The sequence below is a fragment of the Oncorhynchus kisutch genome, linkage group LG6 (assembly GCF_002021735.2).
Source record: "Oncorhynchus kisutch isolate 150728-3 linkage group LG6, Okis_V2, whole genome shotgun sequence".
NCBI lineage: Eukaryota > Metazoa > Chordata > Actinopteri > Salmoniformes > Salmonidae > Oncorhynchus > Oncorhynchus kisutch.
In genome coordinates, this window is record NC_034179.2 from 44,722,133 (window position 1) to 44,742,269 (window position 20,137).

At 41.1% G+C, this 20,137-nt stretch overlaps 1 protein-coding gene across 1 annotated transcript in view; it reads right to left on the minus strand.

Moving 5' to 3' along the window:
* Positions 1-1,849: 1,849 nt before the first annotated feature.
* The window catches only part of LOC109891827 (MAP/microtubule affinity-regulating kinase 4), a 57,286-nt gene continuing 38,998 nt past the window's right edge, over positions 1,850-20,137 (minus strand). The window contains exons 14-18 of the mRNA XM_031826789.1: positions 18,322-18,425; positions 17,844-18,119; positions 13,431-13,513; positions 9,036-9,098; positions 1,850-8,440 (exon numbers count right to left, since the gene is read on the minus strand). Coding sequence (XP_031682649.1) covers positions 8,376-8,440; positions 9,036-9,098; positions 13,431-13,513; positions 17,844-18,119; positions 18,322-18,425 — 591 coding nt within the window. The 3' untranslated portion in view covers positions 1,850-8,375. The remainder of the gene's footprint in view (positions 8,441-9,035; positions 9,099-13,430; positions 13,514-17,843; positions 18,120-18,321; positions 18,426-20,137) is intronic.

The window sequence follows — 20,137 nt, forward strand, 5'->3', positions numbered from 1 at the left end:
AACATATATCATATTTGACAAAAACATAACCATTTCAAACCTTGCTTATATTTGTATACACTCACATGTCTCTATTATGTGTAGGAATACTTGGGAACAAATTTCCCAAAATGGATATAACTTGGAGCTGATTTTCTGGTGTTTTTACAGTCTTTTATGTCCAACAGTTAAATCAATCCCAAAAAATATATCTAAAAAAATATATATATATTTTTTGCTCAGAAAACATGGGGGGGGCCAAATAAAATCACAAGCGGGCCAAATTCGGCTGACGGCCCACCAGTTGGGGAATCTTGTAATACTGTATGTGTAACTTGCATTTTACATATCACACACTTTCTTGAAGTCTTGCATATTTTTACACCACAGAGTGGTATATTAAAGTCAGTAAGCCTACTCCGTAGATGTGCTGCCTTCTTTACCCTCCTCTCCTCTCTATGTCTTCAGGTCACCCCTTCATCATGACCATTGGCTGCGTGGCTGGTGAGGAGGAGTCCTACGAGGTCTTCAAGGATCTGTTGGACCCCATCATCTCAGACCGTCATAGTGGTTACAAGCCCACAGACAAGCACAAGATCGACCTGAATTTCGAGAACCTGAAGGTAGAGACGTTCCTCTGACATGTTTTATGGGTTTCATTCACTATAGGAGGAGTACTGCTGAGCAAAAGTAGTGTGGACATTTTTTGAATAATCTCTTCAGGACATAAGGGGGTCTCCCCCTGCTCCCCCTGCTGTTGGGTGCTGTTATGGCCCATGACTGGCCCGACTTCAGAGGAATCTGGTACCCAGAACACAGACCCATTTCCTTTTCTTCCTTCTGCCATTTTTTCTCACTTTTCTCCTATTCAGTCGGTAATGTCCTGGGATCAGCATCCACTGTAGTTGGGCTTGTCTGATAAGATGTGGCATCACATGGGTTGTTAAAATGTATCAGTAAAAGTTATCATTGAAACTGTGGTCCAATAATCACCATGAACAAATACAGATGCTGACGTCTTTCTTGGTCATGCACTCAATGTAGAGTTAACACTCTTGTCGTATTGTCTCTTATATTTTATTTAACTAGGCAAGTTGGTTAAGAACAAATTCTTATTTACAATAACGGCCTACCCCAGCCAAACCCGGACGACGCTGGACCAATTGTGCGCAGCCCTATGGGACTCCCAATCATAGCCGGATGTGATAAAGCCTGAACTCGAACCAGGGACTGTAGTGACACCTCTTGCACTGAGATGCAGCAAGTTAGACCAATGCAACACTCGGGAGCCATAATATATCAATATTACAATTTCAAAAGGGTTAGCTTTCTAACCATTTACAAAGTTTCTGTTACTCTGTGAATAGTTGAAAATTAACACTGGGTAACACTGCCTATTGTTGTATTTACTCTTCACTGGCGTCAAGTGTTACAACTAAACTGCATCAGAGTAAATGTAAACTCTAATAGTGACTACATTTGAACAGTATAGGGTGTAAACGTGAAATGTTATACAAAACCAGCTCTGTGTAAATATTTTGCCTCTAATAGAATGTACTTTTTAACACTGTAGGGTGTAGAATATACTAACAGTTAAAGGTGCTGTTGTTAAGACAGTGTACTACTTACAGGGTATTTGAAGTGTTGTTACAAAGTAGCAAGGGCACGTTGACGCTCACAACCTGGAGTAAACATTCATATAGCTTTGTATGGTGGTTGTGTATTTGCTGGGTGGTAGGTAAAGATGTTTTCCAAAAGCCTAACTGTCAAATGAAGTTATTATCTGTAGTAAGATCAACAGCAAGAATCAATTGATGATCAATCATGCAGCAAACATAGAAATCCATCAAACAAACAAAAAACAAAGAAACAATGGCAACATCTGTGAATTTAATTTCTCGTCCGCTCCATGTTTCTCACTTTCTCTCTAGACCAAAAGCAACAGGGCTTTTGGGTAACACAATCTCACATGGTTTGTTTCTGAAGGGGTCAAGGGGTGTACAGAACTAGGCGTCCAGGTCAAAATGTGTCTCTTCATCCGTTTCATTGGCCTCTATTGCATATTACATCATTTCCAAAAATAAACAGTTCTAGCATGACAATGTACATTACTTAAATACTGAGCCCCTGGGGTCACAATACTGTGTCCAACAACCATCTATACCACTGACAGTCTCTTATAGGCATACCAGCACACATCGAACTATCTTTCTGCAATTCATAGGTTTGTATTATATTCCACCTGGAAACATTTTTCATTTTTTTTTTTTCATTTTTTTTCCTTCACCTTAGCATGTTCATCAACCAGATGCTTTACTTTAATTCTGTAAAGACTTAAACAGACGTTACTATTGCTTGAACACACCCACGGTTTTCCTATCAGATCTGCCTGACATTTGTGTTTATCAGGGATAGTGTGAATTGAAACATCAATTTAAAATGTCAGAATTTGCAACAACACATTAGACACATTTTACATTTTGTTATACGGGTGGAGGAAATCTGAGACTTGTGAAGTACATTTCTGAAAATCCAGTGGATAATCCTTTTAAGTTACATTTGCAGAATTCAGGAAGTAAAATTGTCCAAATTGAACCAATTTCCCTGTAAGTAATAGAAGATTGACTGAAATCATTGCAATTGGCCAAAAGCCTGCCATTTGTACTTGGTACCATTTCTCTGTACCATATATATATATATATATATATATATATATATATATATATATATATATATATATATGTCCAAACACTGACTGCATTTTTATGAATAATGGATATGAATCATTTCAACCCCCCCCCCCTCTCCCAAAAACCCAAACTTTGAAGTCATGCAGGATTGCAGGTTGGTATTGTTCCACATTGTCATTGACAGAAACTGCTTTAAACTAGAAGTACTTCCCTTGCTCTAGCTATAAATAAACCTTGAGCTCTAAGATATATACTATATTCATATATTTTCTATACAGCCATAAACTGGCTGATATAAATGCAGATTGTTTTATTACGATATTATTCTAAAAAATAAATAAAGTACCTGTGCAAATATCCACAAATTGAAGTGTTCACATTTAAGACATTGGCACCCTCCAGTGGCTCATTGTGGGCTTTGCCCGAGATTCCACTGGAAGGAGCTGATTCAAGTCAAAGCAAAGTGCATCAAGGTCTATATTACCTAATGCTAATATACACCACAATGTTATAGGACATAGGACTGACCCTCCTCAGGCCCGTGAATCTATCTGTCTGTACTGTTGAGGGCTGTGTATTGTTGTAGATTAGTATTGCTCTCCTCTATAGGGGATCCTGTCATGTGGCAGCGTAGCAGACCAAACGGCACTGAGGAGGTTCTGAAGAGATGATTTAACGACGTGTCTGTGAAGTGGATGACAGCTGGGAGTGTTTTCGAAAAACAAAACAAGAGGAGGATTGCAAAAAGAAACGGACATACGGACAGTAAAAACGCTTGTGGTGAAGATTGAAATAAAAAGAGATCAAAAGTTAAATGACCACGTTGTTCTGACTGGTTATGTCACCATGAGCAAAAAGCCACAACTGAGATCGAGAGTATTACCAGTAAATAATCAGGCAGAAATCTTGTAGCCTACATGAACATCATAGTACATCATTCATTCTTATCAGGGGGGAATGTGAGGAAGCCTTTTTTAGCTTATTTTCCAGCATTGAACATGTACTATATGTAGGCATAAGGGGTGCAAGAGGGAAAACACAGCATCCCAGTCACACTGCCTTTAAGGCTCTCTCTCTCTAAATGACTCATCTGTGTGTCTATGCATTCCCCCCCACACCTCACAGCAACCCACAGTCATCAACAGTAGACAAAACCAGTTTGATCTGAAGATAACCAGTGCCAAAATGCTAAAGGGTGTCAGAGTTGAGGCACCAGCGTGTGTAACAGTAGGAATGGGATTGGACGGTTGTGCAGTTACCTCAGAAGAAAAAAACGGATTTTGATGTTGAGAGATAGCTGAAGATAAAACGTCAGGGCACGGAATAGAATCCAAACAAAATTGCATTGCATCACATTGAAAGAAATATGACTTATTCCAAAACAGATCTGGATCAAGTATTATCTCTATTTGAGTTTCTATATTAAGTTTCTCTGAACTATGTAGCCTATTTCAGTGGGCAAATATTGTTAAAAAAATACTACTAAAATACTCTCTCTTTTTGCCCAACGTTTAGGGCAGAGTATCTAAGGGTATTTGAAATGTTAAATAATAATTTATTTCAACCCAGGTCTGTTCCAGATTTGGTTCACTATGAAGCCTGACAGCTTTGCATTTTGGCAAAGCCATGTGGCTTTCAAGGGCACAATGTTCTGCACTGAACTGGTTTTGCATTGAAACAAAAATGGCTTTCCCAGTCACCCTTTTAGTCATTAGACATTGAGTTAAACTATTTTATGCTGAGGAACAACTCACTGTGCAACTGTTTCATGACTTGAATTCAACTCTGTTCAAGAAAGGTAAAAGGGAGAGATCAAACCGTCAGAGGTAGGGGATAAAATGCTTAGAAATGGCTTGATATGATTATTGATGATGACCAGTGCCAACACAGACATTGATCCCAGCCAATCAGAGGGATAAAAGAGTTTCTACGGAACAGGAATTTGGCAAAGGAATTACTTTCCAATGGTATGTGCAGGAAACCAAAGCTACAGATAGCTAAAGAGGTTTGAAGGTGAAAAAACTTATAGCGCTACGAACCACAGTTTTGATCTACAGTGCATTCAGAATGTTTTCAGATCCCTTGATTTTTTCCACATTTTGTTACGTTACAGCCTTATTCTAAAATGGATTGAATAAAACATTTTCCTCATCCATCTACACACAATACCCCATAATGACAATGCGAAAAACAGGTTTTTAGACATTTTTGCAATTGTATTAAAAATAAAAAACTGAAATATTACATTTACATAAGTATTCAGACTCTTTACTCAGTACTTTGTTGAAGCACCTTTGGCAGCGACTACAGCCTATATTCTTTTTGGGTATGATGTTACAAGCTTGGCACACCTGTATTTGCGGAGTTTCTCCTATTTCTTCTCTGCAGATCCTCTCAAGCTCTGTCATGTTGGATGGGGAGCGTCGCTGCACAGCTATTTTCAGGTCTCTCCAGAGATGTGCGATCGGGTTCAAGTCTGAGCTCTGGCAGGGCAACTCAAGGACATTCAAAGACTTGTACCGAAGCTGCTCCTGCGCTGTCTTGGCTGTGGGATTAACACGGAACCCAAACCGGCTGTGCTCGTACGCCCTCGTGCGCTATCGTGCATACATTTATTTTGTCCCCCTACACCAAATGCGATCACGACACGCAGGTTAAAATATCAAAACAAACTCTGAACCAATGACATTAATTTGGGGACAGGTCGAAAAGCATTAAACATGTATGGCAATTAGCCTAGTTATCTTGCACTTGCTAGCTAATTTGTCCTATTTAGATAGCTTGCTGTTGCTAGCTAATTTGTCCTATTTAGATAGCTTGCTGTTGCTAGCTAATTTGTCCTGGGATATAAACATCGAGTTGTTATTTTACCTGAAAGGCACAAGGTCCTCTACGCCGACAATTAATCCACACATAAAACAGCCAACCGATTTGTTTCTAGTCATCTCTCCTCCTTCCAGGCCTTTTCATCGTTTAATTTATATGGCGATTGGTATCTAAACTTTCGTAGTTTTACCACGACAACCGGCAACAGTTCATCATTCAATCACCCACGCGGGTATAACCAATGAGGAGATGGCATGTGGGTACCTGCTTCTATAAACCAACGAGGAGATGGAAGAGGCAGGACTTGCAGCGCGATCTGCATCAGAAATAGAAAGGAGTCCTGTTTTAGCCCTTGGCATCGCAGATGCTCATTGGTGCACGCGAGCAGTGTGGGTGAAATAATTGAATAACTTGGATTTCTAAATGTATTTTGCGACGCTCGGGCACGCGACGTGTCCGGTCTAGTCAGCATGTTAGGATCGTTGTCCTGTTGTCCTATGGAACAGGTTTTCATCAAGCATCTCTCTGTACTTACTATCCTTCATCTTTCCCTCGATCCTGACTAGTTTCCCAGTCCCTGCCACTGAAAAACATCCCCACAGCATGATGCTGCAATCACCATGCTTCAACATAGGGATGGTGCCAGGTTTCCTCCAGAATTGGCGCTTGGCATTCAGGCCAAATAGTTTAGGTGCCTTTTGGCAAACTCCAAGTGGGCTGTCATGTGCATTTTACTGAGGAGTAGCTTCAGTCTGGCCACACTACCATAAAGGCCTGAATGGTGGAGGGCTGCAGAGATAGTTGTCCTTCTGGAAGGTTTTCCCATCTCCAAAGAGGAACTCTGGAGCTCTGTCGTGCCCATTGGATTCTTGCTCAGTTTGGTCAGGTGGCCAGCTCTAGGAAGAGTTTTGGTAGTTCCAAACGTCTTCCATTTAAGAATGATGGAGGCCACTGTGTTCTTGGGGACCTTCAATGCAGAAATTTTTTTGTAGCCTTCCCCAGATCTGTGCCTTGACACAATCCTGTCTCGGAGCTCTATGGACAATTCCCTCAACATCATGGCTTGGTTTTTGCTTTGACATGCACTGTCAACTGTGGGACTTTATATAGACAGTTGTGTGCCTTTCCAAATCAATTGAATTTACCACAGATGGACTCCAATCAAGTTGTAAAAACATCTCCAGGAGCTAAATTTAAAGTCTTATAGCGAAGGGTCTCAACACTTATGTAAATAAGGTATTTCTGTTATATTTGTTTTATACAAATGTCTAAAAACCTGTTTTCGCTTTGTCATTATGGGGTATTGTGTGTAGATTGATGAGAAAAAAATAAATGTTTTATCCATTTTAGAATGAGGCTGTAAAGTAAAGAATTTTGAAAAAGTCAAGGGGTTTGAATACTTTCCGAATGCACTGTACATAGATTCAGTTTTCGTATTGGCACTGATATCTAAAATGGAGCATGATATGTACCAAAGTGTATACTGCCTGACATTACACATTAACATAATAGCTTATTATGGTGTTTGGTTTGTACAATACTACTAAAGTGAAACCTATATCAGTCCAGTTTATTTATGTCATATGCAGTAAGACTAACTGAGATAGATTCATGATGTGTCCGAGATAACATCCCCACCTACTACCTTTTTCAGTTGATGATGTTAGTGGAAATGGATATGAAGGTTCCCATTGGCTGGTTCAAAGTGTCATGTCAACTTCTCTGTCATTGCCCAACAATCCAATCCCGCCTATACTGTGCACAAATAGAAAAACAGAGTAACCTTTGATGCCGCTTGTCAAATCATTGAGTTAACTGTCTCCATATTTGTGCATATCGTCCACAGAAGTCCTTGGATGATCACTTCATCAGTATCAATGTTCAAATGGGAGAAGAAAGAGTAATACATACATAGATGTAGGATCTTAATTTGAGCCAGTTAGCTACAGCAGGAAAATAATCCTGCAGCAACAGGAAATGTGAATTATTTTGTGGATTATAATTCATGGAAATGTTTTATGGGTTGATACATTTTTCGTAAGGGAAAATAAAGTCTGAAATTTTGAAGTGGAAATTACAAACTTCAGAAGCCTTTTTAAACCTCAAATACACTACAAGTTTTACATTTCCTGTATTGCAGGAATGTTATACTGCAACAGGGTGATCAAATCAAGATCCTATATCTGTACTGTGACGCGCGTCAAAGACGGCGAAACGCGAGAAGTGTTTTCGAGAATGTTTTTGATGTTGTCGGTACGGAGTTGGTGATCGTTAAAAAAGACAATGATACCAATCATAAAAGTAATAGTCATTATGGCTAGAGTTAACAGTAAAACATTTTAAGCTGGATTCCTGTCTGATCAGGTTCCAGTGGGTGAAGCTGTTCAGTTGTAGTGGTGAGAGGGACGCGGGGGGTACATTTGGGTCTGGGTGGTGTGGCGATGGGGGCGGGTGGTTAGGTTGAGACTGGTGCGGAGGGGGGTAGTGCTATAGCCACGTAAGAGACAGGGGCAAATGTATTTTATCTTGAGTCCAGCCCCACATCGCTCTTTCTCTATATTTCTCTTTCCATCCTTCTCAACCCCCATTATATTCAGAGTTCGAGGTCCTTTGAGATTTGCATGGCGATGTCCCGGAAAACGAGCGGTGCTCCCCAAAGTCGTGTATAGCGTACCCCGTTGGAAGTCTTATTGTTGGAGGCACCACCCCCCGTGGAGAGGTGGCACACCTCTGCCTTGAAGGCCACGCAACCGCCGGACGCCCCGTGGGTGCAGGAGAGCAGGAAGGGGCCGGCGTGGTGGACCTGGCAGCCGCAGCCCCGTGCCGCCTCCCGCAGAGCCAGCACCACCTCTGCTGGGTCCCGCCGCCCCCGGGGTACCCTCAGATCCCAGCCACATCCGATGGCCCAGGGCTCGGCCGCTTTTTGATGCCCAGGTAAATGGCGACTGGTGACCAGAAAGGGAGAGCGACAGAAAAAAACAAAGAGAAAGGACAGAGTGGTGGGAGAGTAAAAGAAAAAGGAGGAGAGAAGAGTTGTTAGAGGGAAAGGGGTGGGTAAGGAGAAAAGAAAGTGAGAATGGGTGGTTGAATCTAGTAAAGGCCCAATGCAGCCATTTGTATATCAATATCAAATAATTTCTGGGTAACAATTAAGTACCTTACTGCAATATATTTCCATTTTTTTTTATAGCAAAAACATATTTCTCAATCAGGAAATACATTTTGCTAGGAGTGGGGAGGGGAAAATGAACAATAGCTGTATTGGCAGAGAGGTTTGGAACTCTATTTGTTTTAGGTCTCTTTACCAATTTACCGATGGTGATGTCACCATTGCAAGCAAAAACTCCAGACGATGCAAGCCTGTTGATTAGAAGGTCCTGTGTATATTGTATTTTCAAACAGCAACTATCAGAAAATAACACTGATCAACATTTTTGACAGCACTGGGCCTTTAAATCTAATAATGAATTTTCAGTTAATGTGAACACGGTTATGTTGGGGTTATAGATGAGGTGACAAAGGGTTGCCGGATATACTGACCTTGTGACATATACTGACCTTGTGACCGCAGATCGGCAGATTCCCTCAGGTTCATTTGTGACCCTGCGTAGAGAACACACACAATTAAATGGGGAATCAGAGAGGTGTTTTATGGGAGATGCAGTTCCATGTCCACCAAGTACACAGAGAGAGTCACCATCAATCCACAATACTGAGAAGCCATTCAAAAAGAAAGGAAAGGAAATCATAGAGTGAGGACAAGCAAACGACAACAGCGACAAAAAAACTCCAGGTATTCATCGGTTGTACGTTGCGTCACAATATTGTTACATAAGTTCTATATTGAGGGCTGACTTCCGAGTGAACATTCTACTCAATGCATTGTCAACTGCCATTGATTAACATTTCTAAAGGAGGCAAATAATTAGTAGGAAAACCTTTTGTCGTCATTGTGATTAGAGATCGACCGATTAATTAGGGCCTATTTCAAGTTCTCATAACAATCGGTAATCTGCATTTTTGGACACCGATTGTGGCCGATTACATTGCACTCCACGAGGAGACTCCGTGGCAGGCTTGACTACCTGTTATGCGAGTGCAGCAAGGAGCCAAGGTAAGGTGCTAGCTAGCATTAAACTTATCTTGTAAAAAAACTATCAATCTTAACATAATCACTAGTTAACTACATATGGTTGATGATATTACTAGTTTATCTAGCTTGTCCTGTGTTGCATATAATCGATGCGGTGCCTATTAATTTATCATTGAATCACAGTTTACTTCGCCAAACGGGTGATTTAACAAGTGCATTCACGAAAAAAGCACTGTTGTTGCACCAATGTGTACCTAACCATAAACATCAACCATAAACATCAACGTCTTTCTTAAAATCAATACACAAGTACATATTTTTAAACCTGTATATTTAGTTAATATTGCCTGCTAACATGACTTTCTTTTAACTAGGGAAATTGTGTCACTTCTCTTGCATTCAGTGCAACAGAGTCAGGGTATATGCAGCAGTTTGGGCCACCTGGCTCGTTGCGAACTGTGTGAAGACCATTTCTTCCCAACAAAGACAGCCAGCTTCGCCAAACGGGGGATGATTTAACAAAAGCGCATTTGCAAAAAAAGCACAATCGTTGCACGAATGTACCTAACCATAAACATAAATTCCTTTCTTAAAATCAATACACAGAAGTATATTTTTTTAACCTGCATATTTAGTTAAAATAAATTAATGTTAGCAGGCAATATTACCTAGGGAAATTGTGTCACTTCTCTTGCGTTAATTGTCAGGGTATATGCAACAGTTTGGGCCGCCTGGCTCGTTGCAAACTAATTTGCCAGAATTTTACATACAGTAATTATGACATAGCATTGAAGGTTGTGCAATGTAACAGCAATATTTAGACTTATGGATGCCACCCGTTAGATAAAATACAGAAGGTTCCGTATTTCACTGAAATAATAAATGTTTTGTTTTCGATATTAATGTTTCCGGATTTGACCATATTAATGACCTACGGCTTGTATTTCTGTGTGTTATTATATTATAATTAAGTCTATGATTTGATAGAGCAGTCTGACTGAGTGGTGGTAGGCAGCAGCAGGCTCGTAAGCATTCACACAGCACTTTCCTGCGTTTGCCAGCAGCTCTTTGCAATGCTTCAAGCATTGCAATGTTTATGACTTCAAGCCTATCAACTCCCGAGATTAGGCTGGCAATACTAAAGTACCTATTAGAACATCCAATAGTCAAAGGTATATGAAATACAAATGGTATAGAGAGAAATAGTCCTATAATAACTACAACCTAAAACTTATTACCTGGGAATATTGAAGACTCATGTTAAAAGGCACCACCAGCTTTCATATGCTCTCATGTTCTGAGCAAGGAACTTAAGCGTTAGCTTTTTACATGGCACATGTTGCACTTTTACTTTCTTCTCCAACACGTTGTTTTTGCATTATTTAAACCAAATTGAACGTTTCATTATTTATTTGAGACTAAATAGATTTTATTGATGTATTATCTTAAGTTAAAATAAAGGTGTACATTGTTCATTCAGTATTGTTGTAATTGTCATTATTACAAATATACATCTAAAAATCAGTCGATTAATCGGTATCGGCTGTATTTGGTCCTCCAATAATCAGTATCGCCATTGAAAAATCATAGTCGACCTCTAATTGTGATGTCTTCATATTACCTTTAGATGCAGTATAATGTTAGCTAGCTAGATAAGCGTGAGAGGAGAGCACTGGATTTAAGCTAACGTTAGCATTGCTAGGTATTTTTGACAAACTTTGCTAGCTAATGACAACATTGTCATCTGTCCAAAGTAAATGTAACAACATCATGGTGATGACAAAGTTGTTTCCTACTTATTATTTGCCTACTATTAATGTCATTATATGTTCATGCCACTACAGTATACTGTAAAGACAAAACAATCATTAGCCTCTGTTCAGAATGACTGGGCACCACTCGACATTCAGGAGCCACTATGGCTGACAGCGTCTTGAGAATGTTGATAACAATGTGGTGACGCGATCAGGTGACGTAGTTGCAACCCATGTATACAGGTCAGAGTATGGAGTGATATTAGTGCAACATACTTTTTATTGGCACAAATATCACTCTGTATCAGAGCACCCTGACTTGCACAACAGAGTCAAATAATAATGCTGTATCAATATAAGAAATTAATAAACAACCCCAAGCGTCTCATATTGTGTTTGTTTATTGAGAACAGTAAACTGTACTGATATGATTACATTCCATGTTTTTTAAGGCGAGGTGGGAGAATCCACAGCAGTGTAAATGTTGGTGCATTCTGTGACACCAACTGTCCATCACTATCAATTTCACCTAGGGTTGCAAACATACCGGATATTTACCAAAGTTACCGGAATCTTCTGTACTTTTTGTAGTTAAAAGATAATCTGTGGCAATCTATGGTAATTAGGATTTTTTTTTTCTTCATATATAGTATTCATTTTTTGTTGTTGATCTGTGTCCATATTGTCCATGAGTTTCTAGTGGATAGACCATATGGTTCAAGAGAAAATAGCCAAATGAATGAAAAAAGCATATAATTAACAATTGCATTATTTTCAATTAACTCTGCAACTCTTACAACTATTGACTTTTTTTCACAACTGCTACCAATTCGGCGCAAAAATATTTACAATAAAGACATATTGACATAGTAAAATAAATAAAAGTGTGTACATTTAAAAAACACCAATGGTATTCACTAAATTGATGGTTTATATTTAGGACGATTTTTGACAGTTTTGTCATTCTATTTAAAAATAAAATATATATATTTTCTACATTTTACATGCAGTGAGGTAATAATGGTAAAGTAAAAAAATAAACTGATCGCCGGTCGCGGTTAAACAAATACAGTGGTTAAACTGTATAGGATCAAAAACATATGGCTAAATTGCATTTACTTACATTTACCCTCCACTACACCACTGTTTACGTGTGATAAGGCCACATAGTTCCAGAGGTAATTAGAGACACATGTGATAATCTGAAGTATCAAAAACGTCACTACAGTAGATAGTCATCTGATAAAATGCGCACACAAAAAAATTGGATAGTTTACTGGTAAACTTTGAACGTTTCCGGTAATATACCCTCAATTTGCAACCCTAATTCCACCACACAACAAAGATAATCCTCATGCCCGGGAATCAAATGTCATTCAAAATAAAAATAAAACAAAGTAGATGGATTCACAAGAAGACCTTATCCACTACGATGGTGCCCCTGGAACAAATACTTATTTTAACAGAAGCCCAATGTATTATAAAGGCTACGTAACACTTTCATAACAATGCCATAACAGATGTCATAGGTGTCAGCTTATGACAAATGCCTTTACACTGTCAAAATGACACAGACTATGTTTACTGTAGATTAGCCAATCATCTAGCAAAACTGCCATAGTTAATTCATGGTTTGTGTCGTGACAGTTTAAAGTCAGTTGCAGCAAGTCAAAACGGTTTATGACAAGTCATTGTAATGACAGTGTTATGTAGCCCTTATGATGCAGCATTCAAGTAAAGTGTTACCCTCAAGACAATAGATGACAACCCTATACAAGTGTATGCCAAAGGAATTAACCAAAAAGCAGAGAGCTGCAGAACAAAGACAAGTGGGAAGACAGGCAGGTAGGCATACAGGTAAGTACTAGGCAAATTAGACAGGTTGGTAAGACATAGACAAACAGGTAGGCATGCAGACAGACAAAAATAAATGTAACAGACAGGCAGACAGATAGGTAAGTAAACAGGCACACAGTCAGACAGGCGCGCGCACACACACATACATACACACACACACACACACACACATCCAGTAGGTTAGGCAGGCAGACATGCAGGCAGACAGAAGCTAGTATCATGGGAACTTACTAACTGTTTTTGATCCCTGGGGAAGGGTACAACCCGAGACTGATTTGTTTGAGCCCTGGCGCTTAGAGGGGTCAAGATTGACCCTGATGTACGGAAAGGAAGAGGAAGAGCAAGAGAGAGAAATAGAAAAAATAAAGGGGAGAGGAGGAGGGGGAGAAAGAGAATATCATTGAATCATGGCCAAGGGAGTGGTGGATAACAGGGCAGCTGTAGTTGATTGGCATGGAGGAAGCACATGCTTCCTTACATTATATATACGGTACCAGTCGAAAGTTCAGACATACCTACTCATTCAAGAGTTTTTCTCTATTTTTACTATTTTCTACATTGTACAATAATAGTGAAGATGTCGACACCATGAAATAACACATTTGGAGTCATGTAGTAACCAAAAAAGTGTTAAACAAATCAGAATATATAGATTCTTCAAAGTAGCCAACCTTTGCCTTGATGCCAGCTTTGTACACTCTTGGCATTCTCTCAACCAGCTTCATTAGGTAATCACCTGGAATGCATTTCAATTAACAGGTGTGCCTTGTTAAAAGTTAATTTGTGGAATTTCTTTCCTTCTTAATGAGTTTGAGCCAATCAGTTGTGTTTTGACAAGGTAGGAGTGGTATACAGAAGATAGCCCTATTTGGTAAAAGACCAAGTCCATATTATGGCAAGAATAGCTCAAATAAGCAAAGAGAAATGACAGTCCATCATTACTATTAAACATGCTTGTCAGTCAATGCAGAAAGTTTCTTCAAGTGCAGTCGCAAAAACCATCAAGCGGTGTGGGGGCTGTGCTTTGGCAAAGTGGGTGGGGTTATATCCTTCCTGTTTGGCCCTGTCCGGGGGTGTCCTTGGATGGGTCCACAGTGTCTCCTGACCCCTCCTGTCTCAGCCTCCAGTATTTATGCTGCAGTAGTTTATGTGTCAGGGGGCTAGGGTCAGTTTGTTATATCTGGAGTACTTCTCCTGTCCTATTCGGTGTCCTATGTGAATCTAAGTGTGCGTTCTCTAATTCTCTCCTTCTCTCTCTCGGAGGACCTGAGCCCTAGGACCATGCCCCAGGATTACCTGACATGATGACTCCTTGTTGTCCCCAGTCCACCTGGCCGTGCTGCTGCTCCAGTTTCAACTGTTCTGCCTTCTTATTATTCGAACATGCTGATCATTTATGAACATTTTAACATCTTGGCCATGTTCTGTTTTAATCTCCACCCGGCACAGCCAGAAGAGGACTGGCCACCCCACATATGCTCTCTCTAATTCTCTCTTTTTTTTCTTCTCTCTCTCGGAGGACCTGAGCCCTAGGACCATGCCCCAGGACTACCTGACATGATGACTCCTTGCTGTCCCCAGTCCATCTGACTGTGCTGCTGCTCCAGTTTCAACTGTTCTGCCTTATTATTATACGACCATGCTGGTCATTTATGAACATTTGAACATCTTGGCCATGTTCTGTTATAATCTCCACCCGGCACAGCCAGAAGAGGACTGGCCACCCCACATAGCCTGGTTCCTCTCTAGGTTTCTTCCTAGGTTTTGGCCTTTCTAGGGAGTTTTTCCTAGCCACTGTGCTTCTACACCTGCATTGCTTGCTGTTTGGGGTTTTAGGCTGGGTTTCTGTACAGCACTTTGAGATATCAGCTGATGTACGAAGGGCTATATAAATAAATTTGATTTGATTTGATTTGATCAAGCGCTACGATGAAACTGGCTCTAATGAGGACCACCACAAGAAAGGAAAACCCAGAGTTACCTCTGCTATAAAGGATAAGTTCATTAGAGTTACCAGCCTCAGAAATTGCAGCCCAAATAAATGCTTCACGGAGTTCAAGTAACAGACACATCTCAACATCAACTGTTCAGAGGAGACTGCGTGAATTAGGCCTTCATGGTCGAATTGCTGCATAGAAAGCACTACTAAAGGACACCAATAATAAGAAGAGACTTGCTTGGGCCAAGAAACACGAGCAATGAACATTAGACCGGTGGAAATCTGTCCTTTGGACTGATGAGTCCAAATCTGATGAGTCCACTGTCTTTGTGAGACGCAGAGTAGGTGAACGGATGATCTCAGCATGTGTGGTTCCCACCGTGAAGTATGCTGGAGGTGGTGTGGGGGTGCTTTCCTGGTGACACTGTCTGTGATTTATTTAGATTTCAAGGCACACTTAACCAGCATGGCTACCACAGCATTCTGCAGCGATACGCCATCGCATCTGGTTTGCACTTAGTGGGACTATCATTTGTTTTTCAACATGACAATGACCCAACAGACCTCCAGGCTGTGTAAGGGCTATTTGACCAAGAAGGAGAGTGATGGATTGTTGCATTAGATGACCTAGCCGCCACAATCACCCAACCTCAATCCAATTGAGATGATTTGGGATGAGTTGGGCCAAAGGGTGAAGGAAAAGCAGCCAACAAGTGCTCAGCATATGTGGGAACTCTTTCAAGACTGTTGGAAATGCATTCCAGGCAAAGCTGGTTGAGAAAATGCCAAGAGTGTGCAAAGCTGTCTTCAAGGCAAAGGATGGCTACTTTGAAGAATCTAAAATATAAAAAAACACTTTTTTGGTAACTACATGATTCCATATGTGTTATTTCATAGTGTTGATGTCTTCACTATTATTTTACAATGTAGATAATATTAAAAATAAAGAAAAAACCTTGAATGAGTAGGTGTGTCCAAACTTTTGACTGGTACTGTTATATACACTGCTCAAAAAAATAAAGGGAACACTTAAACAACACAGTGAAACTCCAAGTCAATCACACTTCTGTGAAATCAAACTGTCCACTTAGGAAGCAACACTGATTGAGAATACATTTCACATGCTGTTGTGCAAATGGAATAGACAACAGGTGGAAATTATAGGCAATTAGCAAGACACCCCCGAAAAAAATAAAAAAAATAAAATGAGTAGTTCTGAAGGTGGTGACCACAGACCATTTCTCAGTTCTTATGCTTCCTGGCTGATGTTTAGGTCACTTTTGAATGCTGGCGATGCTTTCACTCTAGTGGTAGCATGAGACGGAGTCTACAACCCACACAAGTGGCTCAGGTAGTGAAACAGAAAACAGACTCCATGAGGGTGGTATGAGGGCCCGACGTCCACAGGTGGGGGTTGTGCTTACAGCCCAACACCGTGCAGGATGTTTGGCATTTGCCAGAGAACACCAAGATTGGCAAATTGGCCACTGGCGCCTTGTGGTCTTCACAGATGAAAGCAGGTTCACACTGAGCACATGTGACAGACGTGACAGTCTGGAGACGCCGTGGAGAACGTTCTGCTGCCTGCAACATCCTCCAGCATGACCGGTTTGGTGGTGGGTCAGTTGTGGTGTGGGGTGTCATTTCTTTGGGGGGCCGCACATCCCTCCATGTGCTCGCCAGAGGTAGCCTGACTGCCATTAGGTGCCGAGATGAGATCCTCAGATCCCTTGTGAGACCATATGCTGGTGCGGTTGGCCCTGGGTTCCTCCTAATGCAAGACAATGCTAGACCTCATGTGGCTGGAGTGTGTCAGCAGTTCCTGCAAGAGGAAGGCATTGATGCTATGGACTGGCCCGCCCGTTCCCCAGACCTGAATCCAATTGAGCACATCTGGGACATCATGTCTCGCTCCATGCACCACAGACTGTCCAGGAGTTGGCGGATGCTTTAGTACAGGTCTGGGAGGAGATCCCTCAGGAGATCATCCGCCACCTCATCAGGAGCATGCCCAGGCATTGTAGGGAGGTCATACAGGCACGTGGAGGCCACACACACTACTGAGCCTAATTTTGACTTGTTTTAAGGACATTACATCAAAGTTGGATCAGCCTGTAGTGTGGTTTTCCACTTTAATTTTGAGTGTGACTCCAAATTCAGACCTCCATGGGTTGATAAATTTGATTTTTGTGTGATTTTGTTGTCAGCACATTCAACTATGTAAAGAAAAAAGTATTTAATAAGAATATTTCATTCATTCAGATCTAGGATGTGTTATTTTAGTGCTCCCTTTATTTTTTTGAGCAGTGTATAATAGCCGAGGCCAGGGAGAGCTGGGTAAGTCCAAGGAAAGAGGTTGTTCTTGGTCCAGCAAGCCAAGGTAAAAACGTATTTAGCTCTGTTTCCAATGTCAGGACCCAGGGCTGTGACCTGTAACGTTTTGCAATGGAGAATGAATATCTGTGATCTTCTTGAACAACTTCAGGTAGTAGGCCTACCACCTCTGTTTCCCATTCTAAACATGACCCTGGTCCAAGACTACCTGCTTGTGAGTTTTGAGGTAGGTGTTACAGAGTTGACATTTACAGAGATGACTGTTACGGAGGTGACTGTTACGGAGGTGACTGTTACGGAGGTGACTGTAATGGAGCTGACTAACGGAGCTGACTGTAACGGAGCTGACTGTAACGGAGCTGACCTCTTACCTGCGTGTGAGTTTGGAGGTGAGTTTGGTAAAGAGGTTGGAAGTGGCGCGGCTGCGGGCGTGCGGCAGTGGACTGGCGTCGTGGTGGGACAGCGTGGGGGAGGTGGGCGGGGCTGAGTAGACGGGCGGGCCCCGGTCCCTCAACTGGCCCCCGTGAAAAGTGCTCCGGATCGTGGAGCCCCGTGTCAGACGGCAGCGCTCGCCAGAGGAGGAGGCCCCGGCCCCGGAGATGCTCAGGGTGGAGGGGGAGGTGGGGGGTAGGCGGTGGGACAGCGAGCTGGAGGAGAGAAGCAATTAGAATTAGACAAATGTTACAGTCCACACAAAGTGGACATTTGTCTTTGGCTTCACAATAACATGGTTGACATTAAAAAAAAACAACACTAAAAATATCATCATCAGCGGACATGAGAGGACATCTTTTCGAGAGTCTCTCACTCGCTTTTCCTCTCCCTCCCTTGTCCTTCCATGTCCTTTACCTGTTCTCCTTGCCATTCTGCAGCAAGGAGTGTCTGTCGGTGCTGGAGCGGTCCGTGCAGACGTATGTGTTCCGGCGGGTCATAGCACTTCCCGGGATATTGTTCTGGGAAAGTAGGAGGGCGGGATCAGAACAAATGTCCAAATCAGACGTTACCATAGTTACAAGTTGTCATTGCATACTACCAAAGTGGAGTACTCAATGGCTGTTTCCAAATGTTCATACTAGCGTTCTACATAGTAGGCTGATTGGGAATGTGAAAATATAATGTTTTATAGTATGTGAAATGTAGAAAATGTTGGCTGCTTTAAAGTTGGTCTCATTAGTTGCTACATCCATTTTTGATTTGTTAGTTTTTTTGACACCGTACCCCATCTTATCCCATCAGAACCTAAAATACAAGCTTCTTTTTCTCCAATGTTTGTAAACAATGTCAAATTAAACAAACAATTTATAGCTTCAAAACATTTTTAAAACTATAATTTTGATATCACGGATGGTCAGTCCTTGCTACCATAGCTCTTGCTTCCATAGCTCTATGGAATTTGAGAGTGGTTTCATTTCTCCAGGTCCATCCATCAGCTTTTTACAAAAATACAGGCAGGGTGACCGCTTTGTTATTGTTTCAATGAAGGATTCTAGTTTTAAATGCCACGATGTCATACTAATTTCGGCTTCTCATCTCGTAAGATTTCGGTGCATACTATTGAGAAAGAGAATTGTCTTTTCAGACCCATGTGTGTGTGACAACAGCTGATAATCAAACAAGGGGGTGCACTGCACAAAAATGAGTGAACCCAATTGCGCATTAGATGGCGCCTTCTCAGTATGCGTGCGCCTTGTATGTTGACATATATTGCTTACTGCATACATTTTAACTAAACATTATGTTCTAAATTGTATGTAGTAAGATTAGTACACAGAATGTAGTTTTAGTAAATAGTAGGTGAGACATATTTTGGGCACGGCCTATATACTAGAAAATATGATATATAAACCTATGTGTACTAACAGGAGTCGTATAGCTAGCGACCATTTTCTAACCTAGAGTGCATCTGAAACAGCACCCTATTCCTTGTATAGTAATGCACTACTTAGGGCAGTGATCACCAACCACACTTTGTCTTCCTATTATTTGTTTTGTACTGTGGACAGTGTGCACTTGATTCAACAGTCGTAGCACAGGGAAGGCAAATTATTCCCATTTTGAACCATTTCATGTGTCTGACAGTAGAACTCCGCCTACCCAGCAGGCCCAGAGAGAGCACCTATAGGCTTACCGCTGGCCAATCAGATATCTCAGATCACCGTGTCTGCACAGCCTCGAGCGCATAGCAAAGTTGATACTGTGAGATTTCAAATCTTTTAAAACCATGACTAGAGAGAGACTCTGTTTTTAAGAGTAAGGTCATGTTTAAGTTGTTATTCAACACTGTCAACACTTCGGTCAACTTTTCTAAGCCATAGCATGCGTGTTCTCTCTACTTCCACTCACGTTACAACAAGCACTACAGCTGCAATGATTGAGTATAGCAAAGTGTTCCGATAAGCTTGCCTTGTTATTATTAGCGGCTTGTGTCTTTTTCAATACCAACGAATATTTAACTTTCTTTGGTCATAGGTGTAACAACATGAATGTGTACATGAGGCAGAAATAATGCAGTGCGACTTGAGTTTCATCATCTGCTGGAAAAATGTGTTTCCTTTTCTAACAGGAGGGAGGAAGAGCGGAGGCTTTTTTAAGTCATGTTTAAATTAAATCTGAGAGGTAGAGCTCAGCTTGCATTTTGACTCAGAAAGTGATCTTGACTCAGAAA